The 18,181-nt window shown below is 42.8% G+C and overlaps 1 protein-coding gene across 1 annotated transcript in view; it reads left to right on the top strand.

The window, feature by feature from the left end:
* decr1 (2,4-dienoyl CoA reductase 1, mitochondrial) overlaps positions 1 to 18,181 on the top strand; it is a 32,060-nt gene that overhangs the window by 1,956 nt on the left and 11,923 nt on the right. Inside the window, exons 2-5 of the mRNA XM_078216010.1 lie at positions 5,803 to 6,005; positions 7,078 to 7,135; positions 14,219 to 14,305; positions 17,543 to 17,690. Of these exons, the coding sequence (XP_078072136.1) occupies positions 5,803 to 6,005; positions 7,078 to 7,135; positions 14,219 to 14,305; positions 17,543 to 17,690 (496 nt within the window). The remainder of the gene's footprint in view (positions 1 to 5,802; positions 6,006 to 7,077; positions 7,136 to 14,218; positions 14,306 to 17,542; positions 17,691 to 18,181) is intronic.

Below are 18,181 nucleotides of genomic sequence, written 5' to 3'. Positions count from 1 at the left end.
CAAGCCCTATACTCCATCAAGTTTTTGCTCCCCAACCAATATTGGCCTTGGTAAAGCAAAATCTTAATTTTAAAATTCTCTTCCTTGTTTTCTAAACCCTCCATCGCTTTTGCAACCCCCCACCCTCCCCATCTCTGTAATCTCCTCCAGCTCCATAACCCTCTGAGATATCTCTTCTCATCTGTCTCTTGAGTATCCCTGATTTTAATCATTCCACTATTGAAGGTTGTGCCAGGAGCTTACTTCATGCAGTAACCTCCCTGTGCCTCTCTGCTTTATTTTCCTCCTTAAGGCACTCCTTAAAACTTACCTTCTTGACCTTGTCTTTGGCCATCTGACATATCTCCTTATGTGACTTAATGTCATATTTTAGGAACATAGGAATTAGGAGTAGAACTAGGCAAAGTCAGCCCTTCGAGCCTGCTCACCACTCAATCAGATCATGGCTGATCTCTCTCTGGTCTCGAATCCATCTCCTCACCTGTTCCCCACATCCCCTTATACCTTTTTATTAAGAATATATCTATCATCTTTTTGAAACCATTCAACGATTTAGACTCCACCACGCAATGGGGCAGGGAGTTCCACAAATTCACCACCCTCTGAGAAGTAGTTCCTCCTCATCTCAGTTTTAAATCTGCCGCCTCCCAACCTATACCTGTGGCCTCTTGTTCTAGGTTGCCCCATAAGAGGAAACATTTGGTCTACATTTACTTTATCAATCCCTTTTAAAATTTTATATACTTCAATCAGATCCCCACTCATCCTTCTAAACTCCAGCGAGTATAAGCTCAAACTGTTTAATCATCCTCATATGTCAACCCTTTCATCCCCAGAATCAGTCGGGTGAACCTCCTCTGAACTACCTCCAATGCCACCACATTCTTCCTCAAATAAGGAGATCCAAACTGGTCACAATATGCCAGATGTGGTCTCGCCAACACCCTATACAATTTCCACAACACTTAGAGTCATAGAGTTTTACAGCATGGAAATAGGCCCTTCAGCCCAACTTGTCCATGCTGCCATTTTTTTTAACCCCGAAGCTAGTCCCAGTTTCCCGCATTTGGCCCATATCCCTCTATACCCATCTTATCCATGTAACTAAATGCTTTTTAAAAGACAAAATTGTACCCACCTCTACTACTACCTCTGGCAGCTTGTTCCAGACACTCACCACCCTCTGTGTGAAAGAATTGCCCCTCTGGACACTTTTGTGTCTCTCCCCTCTCACCTTAAACCTATGCCCTCTGGTTTTAGATTCCCCTATCTTTGGGGAAAAATATTGACTATCTACCTTGTCTATGCCCCTCATTATTTTATAGACCTCTATAAGGTCACCCCTCAGCCTCCTACACTCCAGAGAAAAAAGTCCCAGTCTATCCAGCCTCTCCTTATAACTCAAACCATCAAGTCCCGGTAGCATCCTAGTAAATCTTTTCTGCACTCTTTCTAGTTTAATAATATCCTTTTTATACTCCAGTCCCTTTGCAATAAATGCCAACATCCCATTTGCCTTTTTTATTACATGCTGCACTTGCATACTGACTCTCTGCAATTCATGAACATAGACACCCAGGTCCCTCTGCCCAGACGCATTTTGATTCTGCTTTCCAGGGTAATAATTTGGTTTTCTATTTTTTCTGCCAAAATAGACAACCTCACACTTAGCAACATTAAACTCCATCTGCCAAATTTTGGCCCATTCGCCTAGCCTATCTAGATCCATCTGTAAAATCTTCAGGGCAGGCGTAGTGGTATTGTCGCTGGACCATTAATCCAGAAACTCCGTTAATGGTCTGGGGACCCAGGTTCGAATCCCACCACAGTAGATGGTGGAATTTGAATTCAATAAAAATATCTGGAATTAAGAATCTACTGATGACCATGAAACCATTGTCGATTGTTAGAAAAACCCATCTGGTTCACTAATGTACTTTAGGGAAGGAAACCTGTTGTTCTTACCTGGTCTGGCCAACATGTGACTGCAGAGACACAATGATGTGGTTGACTCTCAACTGCCCTCAAAAACGGAAATCTGGGATGGGCAGTAAATACTGGCCAGCCAGTGACACTCGTGTCACACGAATGAGTAAAGCAAAATCCTCTTTACTGCCTGCTTTCTCACCTATTTTAGTATCATCAGCAAATTTTGCAGTGTTACACTCTGTCCCTGTTTGCAGATCATTTATGTAGATTGTAAACAGTTGAGGTCCAAGGACTGACCACTGCGGCACTCCGCTAGTTACATTCTGCCAGCCAGAGAAGGACCCATTTATCCTGACCCTCTGCTGTCTGTCACTCAGCCAATCCTTAATCCAATCCAGTACTCTACCCCCAATTCCTCTGTGATCTCACCTTCTGCGTCAGTCTTTTATGTGGCACCAGATATACCATATCCACAGGTTCCTCACTATCCACCTTGTTGGCCATGTCCGAGAATCCCTACAGTGCAGAAAAAGGCCATTTGGCCTGCATCGACATCAATCCCACCCAGGCCCTATCCCTGTAACCCCATGTATTTACCCTGCTCGTCCCCCTGACACTAAGGGGCAATTTGGCAAGGCCAATCAACCTAACCTGCACATCTTTGGACTGTGGGAGGAAATTGGAGCACCTGGGGGAAACCCACACAGATACAGGGAGAATGTGCAAACTCCACATAGACAGTGGCCCCTGTGGCCAGAATTGAATCCGGGTCCCTGGTGCTGTGAGGCAGCAGGGCTAACCACTGTGCCACTCTGCCACCCCATGTCCTCAAGGAACTCGAGCGAGTTTGTCAAGCATGACTCATCCTTACCAAATGCTCATTCATCTCCTCAATGATTGATTCCAGCAACTTTCCCACTACAGAGATCAAGCTAACAGGCCTATAGTTTCCTGCATTTTGCCCCACTCCATTAGCGTGTTTCCAAATCACTGGGACCTTACAAGAATCCACAGAATTTTGAAATATCGCAACCAATGCATCCAGTATCTCTGCTGCCATCTCCTTTAATCCCCTAGGGTTCAGGCCATCAGGTCCTGGAGACTTATCTGCCTTTAATCCCATTAGTTTATTCAATACCTTCTCCCTGGTGATGGTTATTGCATAAAGTTCCTCTGCATTAACAACAGTTTTCAGAAAATTCTCATTATTCTCTACTGTGAAGACACAGGCAAAATATTGGTTTAGTGCCTCTGCCACCTCCATTCTTAATGGAGATAATTGTCTCTGACAGCCCGTCCCAAGTTATTCCTGCAGTACTTTACAACCACATTGTCCAGCATACCTATACAAAATCCAAATAGAAGGTTGATTGATACGAATTTTTAAAAAAGGCAGAAGAGATGACTCCCCATTAGTACCTCACCAATATTGTTCTCTAAAGGGACAACTTTTGCTTTACCTATCCTCTTCCTCTTTATATACTTATAGAAGCTTTTGGTATCTGTATTTATGTTTTCTATTAGTTTCCTTTTGTCGATCATCTTACCTCTTTTGATTCTATTTTAAGTAGCCTTTTGCTAAACCTTAAAGTTATTCCAATCCTCCAGTTTATCACTTGCTTTTGCAGCTTGTTATGCCTGAGTTTTTGCCTTTACGTCCTCTTTGACTTCCTTGTCTAGCCATGGATGATCTTATTCCTTTTACAATTCCTCTTCCCCTTCGGAATATACTTTAATTGACAGGTATTCACTATCTCCTTGAACATCCACCATTGTTCCTCAACTGTTCTGCCCTGAATTATTTGTGCCCAGTTTACTTGGGCCAACTCTTTCTTCAGGCCTGCATAATTACCTCTGCCTAACACTAAAAGTCTAGTATGGAACTTTGTCTTCTCTCGCTCAATCTGACGTCAAGCTTCTTCAGTGATATTGGAGCTGCATTCATCCAGGCAAGTGGAGAGTATTCCATCACACTCTTGACTTTTATGTGAGGCACACCTTTCGCCCCTTTGCTGATGATCAAGAGAAGACTGATGGATTGGTATTTGGGTGGTTTTGCTTTTCCTGCTTTTTGTTGACAGAACATATCTGGGCAATTTTTCACATTGTTGGATAGGTGCCAATTTTGTAGCAGCACTGGAGCAGCTTGGCTAGGGATGTGACTAGTTCTGGAGCACAAGTCTTCAGTACTACTACCGGGATGTTGTCAGGACCCATAGCCTTTGCTGTCTCCAGTGCCTTCAGCCATTCAGTCAGATAAACTGGAGGGAGGTCGTGCCTTACAAATTTGGTGGAGTTTTTTGAGGAAGTGACAAAAACGGTTGATGAAGGAAGGGCCGTGGATGTCGTCTATATGGATTTCAGTAAGGCATTTGACAAAGTCCCACATGGCAGGTTGGTTAAGAAGGTTAAGGCTCTTGGGATACAAGCAGAAGTGGCTAGATGGGTGGAGAACTGGCTTGGCCATAGGAGACAGAGGGTAGTGGTCGAAGGGTCTTTTTCCGGCTGGAGGTCTGTGACCAGTGGTGTTCCGCAGGGCCCTGTACTGGGACCTCTGCTATTTGTGATATATATAAATGATTTGGAAGAAGGTGTAACTGGTGTAATCAGCAAGTTTGCGGATGACACGAAGATGGCTGGACTTGTGGATAGCGAAGAGCATTGTCGGGCAATACAGCAGGATATAGATAGGCTGGAAAATTGGGCGGAGAGGTGGCAGATGGAGTTTAATCCGGATAAATGCGAAGTGATGCATTTTGGAAGAAATAATGTAGGGAGGAGTTATACAATAAATGGCAGAGTCATCAGGAGAACACTAGGTGTGCAAGTCCACAAATCCTTGAAGGTGGCAACATAGGTGGAGAAGGTGGTGAAGAAGGCATATGGTATGCTTGCCTTTATAGGACGGGGTATAGAGTATAAAAGCTGGAGTCTGATGATGCAGCTGTATAGAACGCTGGTTAAGCCACATTTGGAGTACTGCGTCCAGTTCTGGTCGCCGCACTACCAGAAGGACGTGGAGGCGTTAGAGAGAGTGCAGAGAAGGTTTACCAGGATGTTGCCTGGTATGGAGGGTCTTAGCTATGAGGAGAGATTGGGTAAACTGGGGTTGTTCTCCTTGGAAAGATGGAGAATGAGGGGAGATCTAATAGAGGTGTACAAGATTATGAAGGGTATAGATAGGGTGAACGGTGGGAAGCTTTTTCCCAGGTCGGAGGTGACAATCACGAGGGGTCACGGGCTCAAGGTGAGAGGGGCGAAGTATAACTCAGATATCAGAGGGACGTTTTTTACACAGAGGGTGGTGGGGGCCTGGAATGCGCTGCCAAGTAGGGTGGTGGAGGCAGGCACGCTGACATCGTTTAAGACTTACCTGGATAGTCACATGAGCAGCCTGGGAATGGAGGGATACAAACGATTGGTCTAGTTGGACCAAGGAGCGGCACAGGCTTGGAGGGCCGAAGGGCCTGTTTCCTGTACTCTTTGTTCTTTGTTCTTTGTTCTTTGTTTCTTGATATAATATGCTGTGAATCAAAAAGACTGGCATCTGTGATGCTGGGGACCTCAAGAGGAGACCAAGCTGTCTTCTGGTTGAAGATGGTCACAAATGTTTCAGCCTTGTGGAACCTTCTCCTCCAGTTAGTTGTTTAATTGTCCACCACCATTCAGGATTGGATGTGGAAGACTGAGAGCTTAAGTGTTCTCCTATCCCAAGTATACTGCAAAGACCAAGATCAAATGAATCTCCCTTCTCCTTCACTTTGCTCTTACTCTACTGATATTTAAGGCACTTTGTCAGTATATTTTCTATTGGTGATATAAGATACTGTTGGCTTGAGAGAGCTGTTCATAGCATTTTATTTTTGTCTGCAGTTTTTCAATCAAGGAACAAAGGTGCTTTACCAAAATAATGACTCTGCTCAAAATGTGAGGTTCCCTGCAATGAAAACACTGATGCTGCCTGCTGGAACATTTAAGGGTAAAGTGGCCTTTATCACTGGTGGAGGTACTGGACTTGGGAAAGGAATGACCACTGCCCTGTCGTCGCTGGGTGCTGAATGTATTATCGCGAGTAGGTGAGTAGATGAGGTGTGCACAGTGAACGCTTTACTTTAATTTTGTTTAAATGCAATACATTGTAGCCACATCTGCCTTTCCCAGTTACCCACTTAAGCTAAATAAAAAATCAATCAAGCAAGATTTGAGCAGGTTATTACAGTACACTTCTGAACCGTCTGATATCTTGAATCAATGTGTGGAATTTAATGCACTCCCTCAAGGCAGGTTTGGATATGGATGGGGCAGTTAATCAGGCACAAGGGATTGGTTCCTCATTGCCTTCCTGTCTCTGTCCCGATTCAGTCTGAGAGACACAGGCTGATAGATGGCCTTCCTGACTGCTGCCAAGTGCTCTCTTTAAGAGATTCATCACACCACACCGGCAGGGAAAAAAAACACCCCATCTGGTTTGCTTGGATCTGGGTGGTGGGTGGGGATGGTGGTAGGGGGTATTGCCTGTTATGAGGCCTGATAGAAGGACCTGGCAAAGGGAGGGGCATCTGAAAGCCACCCATCTTGCTGTTGACCTTTCTTGTTGCCCCATCATAACGGGACCCAACACAGGAGATTCAGCGACCCAGCCAAAAGTCTATTGACTTTGGGAGGGACCGGATGATCCTGGTGGTGGGTGGGGCTGAAAAATTGTGCTCAGTCATAGAATCATAGAAACCCTACAGTGCAGAAAGAGGCCATTTGGCCCATCGAGTCTGAACAGACCACAATCCCACCCAGGCCCTATCCCCTTATCCCTACATATTTACCCGCTAATCCCTCTAACCTATGCATCTCAGGACTCTAAGGGGCAATTTTTAGCATGGCCAATCAACTTAACCCGCACATCTTTGGACTGTGGGAGGAAACCCACGCAGACACGAGGAGAACGTGCAAACTCCACACAGACAGTGACCCAAGCCGAGAATTGAACCCAGGTCCCTGGAGCTGTGAAGCAGCAGTGCTAACCACTGTGCTATCATGCCGCCCATCAGTTTTGACCTTTGCATTAAATATAAGAGACGCTATTAAATTAATTTGTTCTGTAACTGCAAATTGATGACATAATTACTTGCATTTTAAAAATTTGCCTTCCAGAAAGTTGGATGCTTTGAAGCAGACAGCAGAAGAAATCTCATTGCAAACTGGAAACCAGGTACACGGTTATAGTTTGAGTTTAAAAATAACCTTGATTAACAAGTGAATCTAATGTTTATGTATCTCTAACTGCCCTGCACATGGTTTTGTTTGTGGCAGCTTTCAAAATTCTACCCTCTGAAGCTTGGGTAATACATCCAATCAATCTCGTTGTCACCTAAAATTTGTGTCAATCAAATTACATTAGTATGTCGGAGAAAATTTGGTCATGCTTTCCAAGTTTTGTACCTCTAAAATTATCATTCAATCCCTTTAATTTTTAAAAACATTCTATAAATTATGAGTTCGAAAGAAAAATAATATTGGACTCAACATTAACTCTGTTTCTTTCTCTGCAGATGCCACCAGACCTGCTGAGTTTTTCGAGCACTTTCTATTTTTTTTCAGATCTTAGCGACCAAGTACTTTGCATTGGGCAAAGCATTGGACAAAGATCTCAAATTATGTTTTTTAAAAATTGCAAATATATAATTTTTGAGGACAGTCATTGCACATTAATTAAGTTTAATTGTTAGCCAAAGATGTTTTTGTTCCACATATTATCATGGCTACTGCTGTTTTCCCAGCTTCACTTTTCATTTGAGTGGTAACATGCCATTAAATGTGCTATGTTACTAGAGTCAAAATGTTTTAAAATTTTACTGGGTGAACAGCTACAGTCTTTGAATATAAAATGCCACCACCATCATTCGAATGATTCTTCCAACAAAAACTTAAGTGATATTGCAATTTTAAGAAGTAGGCAGCACTATTAGCAGTAATATACTAGTATGCTGGGTGATATTTTCACTGTTAGTGCAAACAAAATATTCTTGTGTTAAACAAAGTGCAGCATAGGAACCAATCCAGCTTACATGCTTTGTTTCTCATTGTCTAGAAATCTACTTGTATCAACTTCTCCATAACACTGTGAAATAAGCATCAGTTAGAGTTGCAACTTGTACAAGATAAAATTGGGTGTTGAATTCAGATGAAAGTCTTGGTGCTTGGGTACTTTACAAATTATCTCTCCTGCTCAGGTGGGCAAAAAATGCTGGCCTAGCCAGCGATCCCCACATCCCATAAATTTTTTAAAATCTATAATTAGCTTCAATTTTTCATCTTCATGCTATCCCAGTCTTTACAGCTGATTTTCTGTTTAAGCACTAACTAAAGATTTCAAGCAAGAACAGAAACTGCTGAATTATGTCATTCAGCATCTGCAAAAGTTTTATATCTAGGAAGAGGCATGGCACCCTCTGGTAACATCATAAGTTACATGCATAAAGAATGGATTTACAATTTTCTTAAAAATAACAGGATAGTTTCACTCTAGTCTATTAAAGTAAAGTTTATTTATTTAGTCACAAGTAGGCTTACATTCACACTGCAATGAAGTTACTGTGAAAATCACCTAGTCGCCACACTCTGGCACCTGTCTGGGTACACTGAGGGAGAATTTAGCATGGTCAATGCACCCAACCAGCACAGCTTTCGGATTGTGGCAGTAAACCGGAGCACCCGGAGGAAACCCGCACCGACATGGGGAGAACATGCAAACTCCACACAGACAGTGACCAAAACCGGGAATCAAACCCAGATCCCTGTCACTGTGAGGCTGCAGTGCTGACCACTGTGGCACCGTGCCGCCTCTCACTCAGCATAGTTTAAGGGCTTTGAATGGTTGTACCTCCCTCAGTGCTAAACTGCGGTGTTATCAGAATATTGTCCGGTGTTGTGTTCTGCAATTCACCAGAACAATTGCAGCACAAAGACCACCGTATGCATTATTTCTCTCGGTTTCTCTGCTTCCCTTCTGGGTATGATTAATTTACCAAGGTGTTGACATAGTTCTCTCTTTTTTACAAGTGCATAATTTAAGTATTTACTTTATCTGTATGCAGAAATAATACAAGGGTTAAGTTTGCTTTAGTTCTCATTGTACTATGTGACTTGGGAGTCTGCCACTTTTTCCACAGGAGTGAAGTTATTTTACTGTGTCATTTGACTGGAGTGCCAGGACCAGCTGAGTTTCAAGTATTCAAGTGTTGCCAATTAGCCAAAATGAGGTTTTAGTTCTAATGTACAGATAAATAAATCTCGATACTTTATATGAAGTATGGAATTGCGCTATTTACCACAACCAAGGTAAAACTGACAGCACACTAGCATTAACAGAAAACGCTGGAAAATCCCAGTAGGTCTGACAGCATCTGTGGGGAGAGAATAGAGTTAATGTTTCAAGTCTAGATGACCCTTCATCGAGAGTCAGCAGAGACTTGTAGTATTGGGCTGAGGAGGGGGGTGGGGTTGTGGAATTGGACAAGGGGAATGTAAATGAGGATACAGAAGGTGCTAAAAGTGTCCATTAAGTGATCAGATTGCGGGAATGGCAGATCAGAGGTATAGATTGTTAAAGGACTGCCTGAGGAATGTGGCAGTTGCATGGGGGGGAGGGGGGGGGAGAGAGAGCTGTGGCGGAGAGGGGAGCAGGGTGTGGAATGGAGAAGTGGAAAAATAGAAGTGAAAAGGATGATAAAATAGGTGAATGAGATGAAATTAAATGAAATAAAATAAACGGAAATAGGGTGAAGGTAGAGGAGTGAGTCCATCCTCTGAAGTTGTTGAACTCCATGTTCAGTCCAGATGGCTGTAAAGTACCCAATCAGAAGATGAGGTGTTGTTCCTCCAGTTTGCGTTGGGGTTCACTGGAATGTTACAAAAGTAAGAAGTTTAACAACAGGTTAAAGTCCAACAGGTTTTATTTGGTAGCAAAAGCCACACAAGCTTTCGGAGCTCCAAGCTTCATGGGAAGGGACTTGGAGCTCCGAAAGCTTGTGTGGCTTTTGCTACCAAATAAACCTGTTGGACTTTAACCTGGTGTTGTTAAACTTCTTACTGTGTTTACCCCAGTCCAACGCCGGCATCTCCACATCACGTTACAAAAGACCAAGGACGGACATGTGGACAGTAGGTGTGTTGAAGTGGCAAGCGACAGGAAGGTCTGGGTCCTGCTTGCAGACGGACTGAAGATATTCAGTAAAGTGGTCACAGTCTATGCTTGGCCTCTCCAATGTAGAGTAGACCACATGGGGAGCAGCGAATGCAATAGACCCAGATCGAAGGAGGTGCATGTGATGCGCTACTTCACCTGAAAGAGGTGTTTAGGACCTGGGAAGGTGGATAGCGAGGAGGTAAAGGGGCAGGTGTTACACCTTCTACGATTGCATGGGAAGGTGCTGTGGGCAGCGGGTGAGGTGTTGGATGTGATGGAGGAGTGGACCAAGGTGTTCTGGAGAGAGCAGTCCCGATGGAATGCTGACAGCAAGGGGTGAGGGGAAGATGTGTTGGGAGTGTCATCATGCTGGCGTTGGCGGGAATGGCGGAGGATGATCCTTTGAATGGTGGGGTGAAAAGTGAGGATAAGGGATTCCCAATCCTGGTTCTGGGAGGCAGGGGAGGGGATGAGAACAGTTGTCCGGGGGATGGGTTGGACGTGGTTGAGAGCCCTGCCAACTATAGTGGGTGGAAAGCCACGATTGAGGAAGAAGAAAGACACATCAGAAGTGCTATTTTGGAAAGTAGCATCATCAGAACAGATGCAGCAAAGGAACTGAGAGAATGGGATGGAGTCCTCACAAGGTGTGGTGTGAGAAATGCTGTAGTCAAGTTGTGGGAGTCGGTGGACTTGTAATTGATAATAGAGTACAGTTTATCACCAGAAATGCAGACAGAGGTCAAGGAAGGGAGGTGTCAGAGATGGACCATGTGACGATGATTGAGGGATGAAAATTGGAAGCAAAATTGATAAAACTTTCCTTGCTCTAGACAAGACCGTGAAGTGGCACCGAAATAGCCGTCAATGTACCGATTAAAGGAGTTGTTGTAGAGGGCTGGAGTAGGACTGGAACAGAGAATGCTCCACATAACTCATGGAGACAGGCATTACCATGTGGGTGCTCATAGCCACACCTTTTATTTGGAGGAAGTGAGATGACTTAAAGGAGAAATTGTTGAATGAGAACACCAATTCAGCCAGACAGAGGAGAGTGGTGATGGATGGGGATTGTTCAGACCTTTGTTCGAGTAAGAAGAGAAGAGCTTTGAGGCCATCCTGGTGAGGAATGGAGGTGTAGAGGGATTGGACATTCATGGTGAAGAGGAGGCGGTTTGGGACAGGGAACTGGAAGTCATTGATATCGCGTAGGACATTGGAGGAATCGCGGACGTAGGTGGGAAGGGACTGGACAAGAAGAGAGAGAATGAGTCAAGATCGGAGGAAATGAGTTCAATGGGGCAGGAATAGGCTGACACAATGGGCCTTGCGCGGCAGTCCTGTTTGTGGATTTTGGGAAAGAGGTAGAAGCGGGCTGTCCGGGGTTGAGAGACCATGAAGTTGGAGGCTGTGGAGGGAAGATCTCCGGAGGAGATGATGTCATTGACAGTCCTGGAAACAGTGACTTGATGTTTGGTGGTTGGGTCTTGGTCCAGGGGGAGAAGGAGGAAGCATCCGAGAGTTGGCGCTCAGTCTCTGCGAGGTAGTGGTCTGTACACCAGACAACAACAGCACCGCCCTTCTTGGCGGGTTTGATGACAATGTCAGGGTTGGTCTGAAGAGAGCTAAGTGCAGCCAGTTCGGAAGGAGACAGGTTAGTGGTTGAGAGGAGTGGAGAAATTGAGAAGGCCAATATCACATCGACAGTTCTCAGTGAAAAGATCAAGAGCAGGTAAGAGGCCAGAGGGAGGGTCTAGGTGGAGGGTGAATGCTGGAAGTGAGTAATAGGATTTGCTGAACAGGGGGAGGACTCCTGTCCAAAGAAGTGAGCACGGAGACGAAGATGGCAGAAGAAGAGTTCAGCATCACGTCGAGCCCGAAATTTGTTAGGATGAGGGTGTAAGGGTACAAAACCGAGTCCTTTGCTGAGTACAGCACGCTCAGCTTCAGAGAGGGAGAGATCAGGGGGTATGGTGAATAAGCGGCAAGGGCTGGGTTTAGGAGGGATGGGCTCCAAGGGACAGGAGGCGGCGGAGGGTCCTGAATGGGTGTTGGTATCGATGAGTTGTTGGAGCTTGCGTCCCTTAACACCTAAAAAGAAGAGAAGGTTTTTTGTCGATGCGTCGGAAGAAACGAAGAATGAAGTGAAACCGGGGACCAGGACAGCATTTAGAAAGAGTGAGTCGGTGCTGCTGGAGAGCGATATTTAGCGTGTGCATATGGCTGAGCGTGGATCTCAGGATGCGGTGAGAACAGTAGTCTGGGGAGCATTGTATGTCCTGGAGATAGCTGTAATACTGGGTGGATTCAAAAGATGAGGTACGCTGGTACTGCTGAATCAGTTGCTTGTGGATACCGTGCTTGCTTTTTCCCAGTAATTTGAACAGAAAGGAAAATTGGTTTAGCTGTATAACTGGTGGAACATTCTGTTCTGCCAACATTCCACCCCACCAAAGTTGAAAGTACTGTCTATCATTGTGTTGGCATTAATGACTTGTTTTCATACAAACAATGATGAAACTCATATTTTACTGCATACTGGACCACTCCCATGTCAATTGCAAACATGGCTTTGATAACACAAGTGAATTCTAGATCACTGACCTATACTGGATTTTTTACATGTAACGTACTTTTCCTAACTCTAGTTTTGTTTTTTGTCCCCTCTATTTTCTGATTCTGTCTTTGAGCTTTGCCAAAATGTTTAAAAGAAAAATATAACTGAGTTTTAAGATATGCTGAATTGAGTTGATCCCTTAGCTGCTATGCAATTTGCACAATGTATCCTTCATCTAATTTATATATTTCCCAATGTTGATTGCCTATGCAAACATATTAGAAAACACATTGACTGAATTTTGTAGAACAATAATGTAATGGCTAACCGTGCACACCATTACTGGTAAATCAAACATCAACTTCATATGTAGTTAAATGAGGATGTTGGGAATTTGGTGTCTGATTTTTCCCTACTTTGACATGAGCTACACTACAATAGTACCCTGTAAAAACATTCGGCATTAAAATCCATGCAATACATACAAGAATGTGAAATTGCCATACGTATCCACTTTTATCCATTAAACATGTTTAGTGCATTCAGGTGTAAGTGAATTTAACTGGCATCATTGTTGTAAAAGCATCAGAGAAAAGGAGCAAGAGTAGGCTATACAGCCCTTGAGCCCTGCACCATCATTTAATAAGTTCAGGGCTAATTACTGCCAAACTCTCTGGCTCTGAAAATTTAACTTATTGTTGGAGATTTTTAAAATTAGGGCAGCGCAGTGGCACAGCGGTTAGCAATGCTGCCTCACAGCGCCAGAGACCTGGGTTCAATTCCGGCCTTGGGTGACTGTGTGGAGCTTGCATGTTCTCCCTGTGTCTGTGTGGGTTTCCTCCGGATGCTCCAGTTTCCTCCCACAGTCCAAGGATGTGCAGGTTCGGTGGATTGGCCATGCTAAATTTCCCCTAGTGTGTAGGTTAGGTGGTTTAGTGTAGGTTAGGTGGTTTAACTATGGTGGATGTGCTGGGTTGCAGGGTGGGCTTGGGTGGGATGTTCTTCGGAGGGTTGGTGCAGACTTGATGGGCCGAATGGCCTCTTTCTGCACAGTAGGGATTCTGTGATTCTATGAATAATTAAGATTTTTTAAAGAATAGCCTTTTTTATATCCTCTCAATTGGACCCACCTTCCTTCCCCCTCTTTATTTCACCGTCTATTTTTAGTTTTGCAATGAATTAATAGTTTACCTTATACATCCTGTTTCGGACTGCATGTCAGTGAAGTTGCTTCAGTTGGATTAGTTGAAGAGACAGGCTGTTGCTTGCCCTGGCAGCAGATACCTTCTGACAGTAAATTGCCGCTCAAAAGCTTGTGAAAAGTCTGGATAGCTGGCAAGTGTAGAGAATGGTGAGCATAGTTCTGTCTGCAAAATCCAGCCCATTAATTCTATCTTTCCCTACTGTAACAGAGAGGTGTAGGAGGTCTAATTCCTATCTTTGCTGATCTTGGATAAAACGGGCTAGAGGAAAAATTAGTGAACACCATATTTATACTAGCCTGCCGTCTTCGTTTTGTGGGAGAAATTGAAGTTATATTTTTCTTCTAGGTTCATGCAATTCAGTGTGATGTGAGCAATCCAAATTCTGTGACGTCTACTGTGGAGCAGATGTCTAAACTGACAGGACTTCCTGATGTGAGTACAGTCATTAAAGGATTTAAAGGCCTAAACTTCCTCTGTGTGCGATCCTAGCAGTTACCCTGGGACTGGAATCCAAAAGTGCCTATTGGAATGTGCAAGGGGAAATGGGAGGATACGCATTTCCATATGCTGACTACTGCATTCCGACACCACCAGATCTATTCTGTAAGAATTTGCATCTTAACTCCGTCTTGGGTGAAGGAAAGTGTCCAGGTATTCCTTCATCTTAGAAAAAACATTTTGCCACCTTGCAAGACGTCATCTACTAACTGTTTTTGAAAAGAAAATCAGTCTTTATCTTGAAGTTGGAGGCTGCATTCCTGCCCTGGATGTTACTTGTGTCTGAAAGCTAGAACCTCTCAAATCACCAACTCCAGCCAGTAGCAATTTACATCCTGGCCTCATGGGATCGTATTTGTCCTTAATTTTGGATGTAACCTCCCTTGGTTGCCCAGCAACACAGGACGCTGGACAATGAAATGGGAGAATGAGTCGCACAGACTCAAACCCATGTGACATTTGTCCGATCCCTAGAAAATCCTTTTGTCTGCTTTGTGCCTGTTATCAGTTTTGAGCTGTATAGTTCAATTGTGTTAGTGTTCTCAAACTATCATTGTGTTTTTTATTAGCCTAATTTAGCCCCCCTACATCAATGAGGAATTAAAATCCTCAGTGTAGGGAGCCTTCACTTTCGTGCCAACTATATTAAATAACCTTGTTTGGGTTGAATAGACACTAGACACTCCATACAAGGTTATTAGAAGCCCAAACAAAGCTATTAGAAATTTTTGTGTAAGGCCTGGACTTGGTGTATCCGAGTGTGTCAGAATGGCGAAATAAATTTGATTTCGATGGTGTTTATCAAAAAACGCTTGCATATATGTGAAAATAACATGTATGTACCAGAAATGCTGTTGCAGGGAGCTGACAGACGCAATGGGCTGAATGGTCTCCTTCAGTGTTATAATCATTCTATGATTCTATGAAATTTAAAACCAGTTAAAGCAACACCCAAGGCAAGCATTTTTCATGTGTAGTGATGTTTTTATCTAAACCAATATAAAATATCATGGTCAAGATCGATCTTTAGATCAAGAAGTTTCAACTGTGATATTTTAAGGTCAAGTTTCCTGTCATTTCCTATACTATAAAAGCATCAGTCAGTTGACTGTTAAATAGGGTTTTTGCTTGCTGCTGGTTTGAAATTCTAATGTCCTATGGATTTATCAATTTCAATCAACAGCCTTAATGATGTGAAAGGTACTCGGTTAAAAGCTGATGAATTGAAATATTGTCACTTGATTGCTCCTATTAATCAGTTTTCCAGCTGGACCTAGAAATTCCACCCACCTCTGCTCATATGGAAGCTTGACATTTAGTGACATCATCACTAATTTTGCTGTCCGTGTTAGCAGCATTTCACCAATATCCTGTCATCAGTATTGTAGGGATGGTTTGTTGAAGTTTCACCAATATTGTTCTGAGCAGCACTGGCATAGATTCCTCTGATGCAACAAAAAGGTACTGATTTATTTACTCATTCGTTGGTACTTGCCACTATTTTGCTTTTGAATGAAAAGGATCTTTAGCTTTAAGGTTTATGCTGTGAATGGTATGTACTTATAACTGAATGAGTTATAGGGAGTTCTGACTCTAAGAGGATGGGTGAAACCAATCGTTTCTTGAGGTGCCTTTTGACTTTATTTGTTGTATGTAATGCATGCATATGGAAGTGTTTGATATGCAATTTTAAATCTTTTAATTGACTTCCAATTTGGCTGAACTTATTGTGACATTGATGCTTAGTACCATGTCCTGGCATCAGATTCTGTCCTTTATACCACCTTTATTGATGCATGGGATGACACTGACCTGATGGGAAAGTTGTTGCTCAGATTTTCATTCACAGGAATACCCATTCTCTCAGCGCAACAAAACAGGCAATTTATGCCAAGGTAGTTTGAATGTAACTTGATAACTCCCCGTAGCATAGAAGATGGTGCATTATATAACTTGCTTTCTGTAAAATGCTACAGAAAAACATTAAATTGAAAAGCAAACAGCAAAGTTCAAGTATTAAGCATTCAATTTATATATTTGTTTTTGGTAACATCCTTTGTACATGACTGCAGATGAATAATTATAGCAGAAGTTCAGCTTCCTATTGTTTGACAGCATCAATTCAGTGCTATTTCTTTTATTTTTTTAATAACATCTGCAAGTTGGCAGTTCTCCTTCAGAGAGGGAGTTGCTAGCTTTCTTTGTGTAAACTGAAAGTCTTGATCACTTTAAAATGATTTATAAAAACAATAATTTTTGGGTAATTAACAATTTTACAAAGCATTCTGAAAGCCCAAGAAAACGCAGGATGTATATTTTGCATAGATGGTTATATTTTACATCTGGAGCTTTTGGTAGTGACCAAGATCCTTTATATGAATAGTTTAGTTAGTGGATTGACATCTGTTCCACATGCATATTACCTCATAATGATTTTTTTCTAAAGTTTGAAATCTGTTTAAAATGAATTCACCGAAGAAGTATATTACCAATCCAGGCTGATAACTCAGAAAAACACCCACAGATCTCCACTATAGAGGTTTTTCATTGCTAAATAGTGTCAAGGGTGCATTTGAATTGTCGATAAAGTGATCTTGCGATGTGCCTGATTTCCGTTACGTGTAATTGGTCTAATTAGAACATAATTTGAAAAGTCAATGACTGAGGAAGAGAAAATGTTACTTACAATCAGCCTGTTTTTAAAAAAAAGTTACCAATGTTAACTCAGAAGGGAGTACTAACGAAAATTGTACTTAAGCATTCAGCAGCTGTCCAAAAGGTTTTCTAGCTGCTAGTGCCATTTGTCTGTAGTGCCTCTATCATGTCCTATGCTAGGTGCCAGGACTGCCCTTCTATTATTTAAAGTTGGCCTTAACCATATTCACGAAGGTTAGCTCAGTGACCCCCAATCACATGGAACAACCACAAAGCAATCAGTTTCTTTACTAAATTTGGATGGAGCTTTATTTACCCATCACCTGAAACATCCACAGCAATTGAGTGCTAAGTCACATTGTACAGCTTCAATTCATTTAAATAGAAACTAAAAGTTTGGTATGCGACTATAAAAGCCCTGGCACAGAAACACTGTGGCATTTTGATGGTGCAGGCCACATTATGAACCAATAGTTTTACAGATTTTTAATGCAATTTTATTTCCTTGTACACTAGGTTATAATAAACAATGCTGCTGGAAACTTCATCGCGCCCTCAGAAAGACTTTCTACTAATGCTTTTAAAACAATTGTAGATATTGTTCTTAATGGTACTGCATACGTAACTCTAGAAATTGGAAAGGAATTGATTAAAGCAAAAAAAGGTGAGGAAAAGGTTTCGGTGTTTAAACTTTCTACAAAATCTGAACAGAATCTCGTGTATATTCCAACAGAACAGGTTGATTTTGATCAATATATTACGTTGAATTAAAGGTCATTTTGACACTGGTAGTACCTTTGTCTCTAAGTGAAAAGGCTGTGGATTCAATTCTCACTTCAAAAATCAAGCTTATAGACACAGCTATCTTAGATTATTGGACCAGTTTGTAAACTGGGATCCTGCCTGTAGGTTCGAGGGCATGCAAAATCTCCCACAGTGGTGGGGAATTTTGCCATTTTGAGTCTAAGTGCCAGATCTGGGCGTCAAATAGATCCGCGCCTAGAATCCTCTTTGCAGCGCGCCCATACGCGTTTTGCCGGCTCCGGCCCGATCCGTGCTGTGTGCAGGGCTTAGCGCTGGCGGACCGATCGGAGCTCTGAACTGCGCATGCGCAGTTCGAAAAAAATCTGACAGAGCGCCCGGGCGCGAAAAAAA

The sequence above is a fragment of the Mustelus asterias genome, chromosome 7 (genome assembly GCF_964213995.1).
Source record: "Mustelus asterias chromosome 7, sMusAst1.hap1.1, whole genome shotgun sequence".
Taxonomy (NCBI): Eukaryota; Metazoa; Chordata; class Chondrichthyes; order Carcharhiniformes; family Triakidae; genus Mustelus; species Mustelus asterias.
This window is presented reverse-complemented; position numbering and strand designations above follow the sequence as displayed.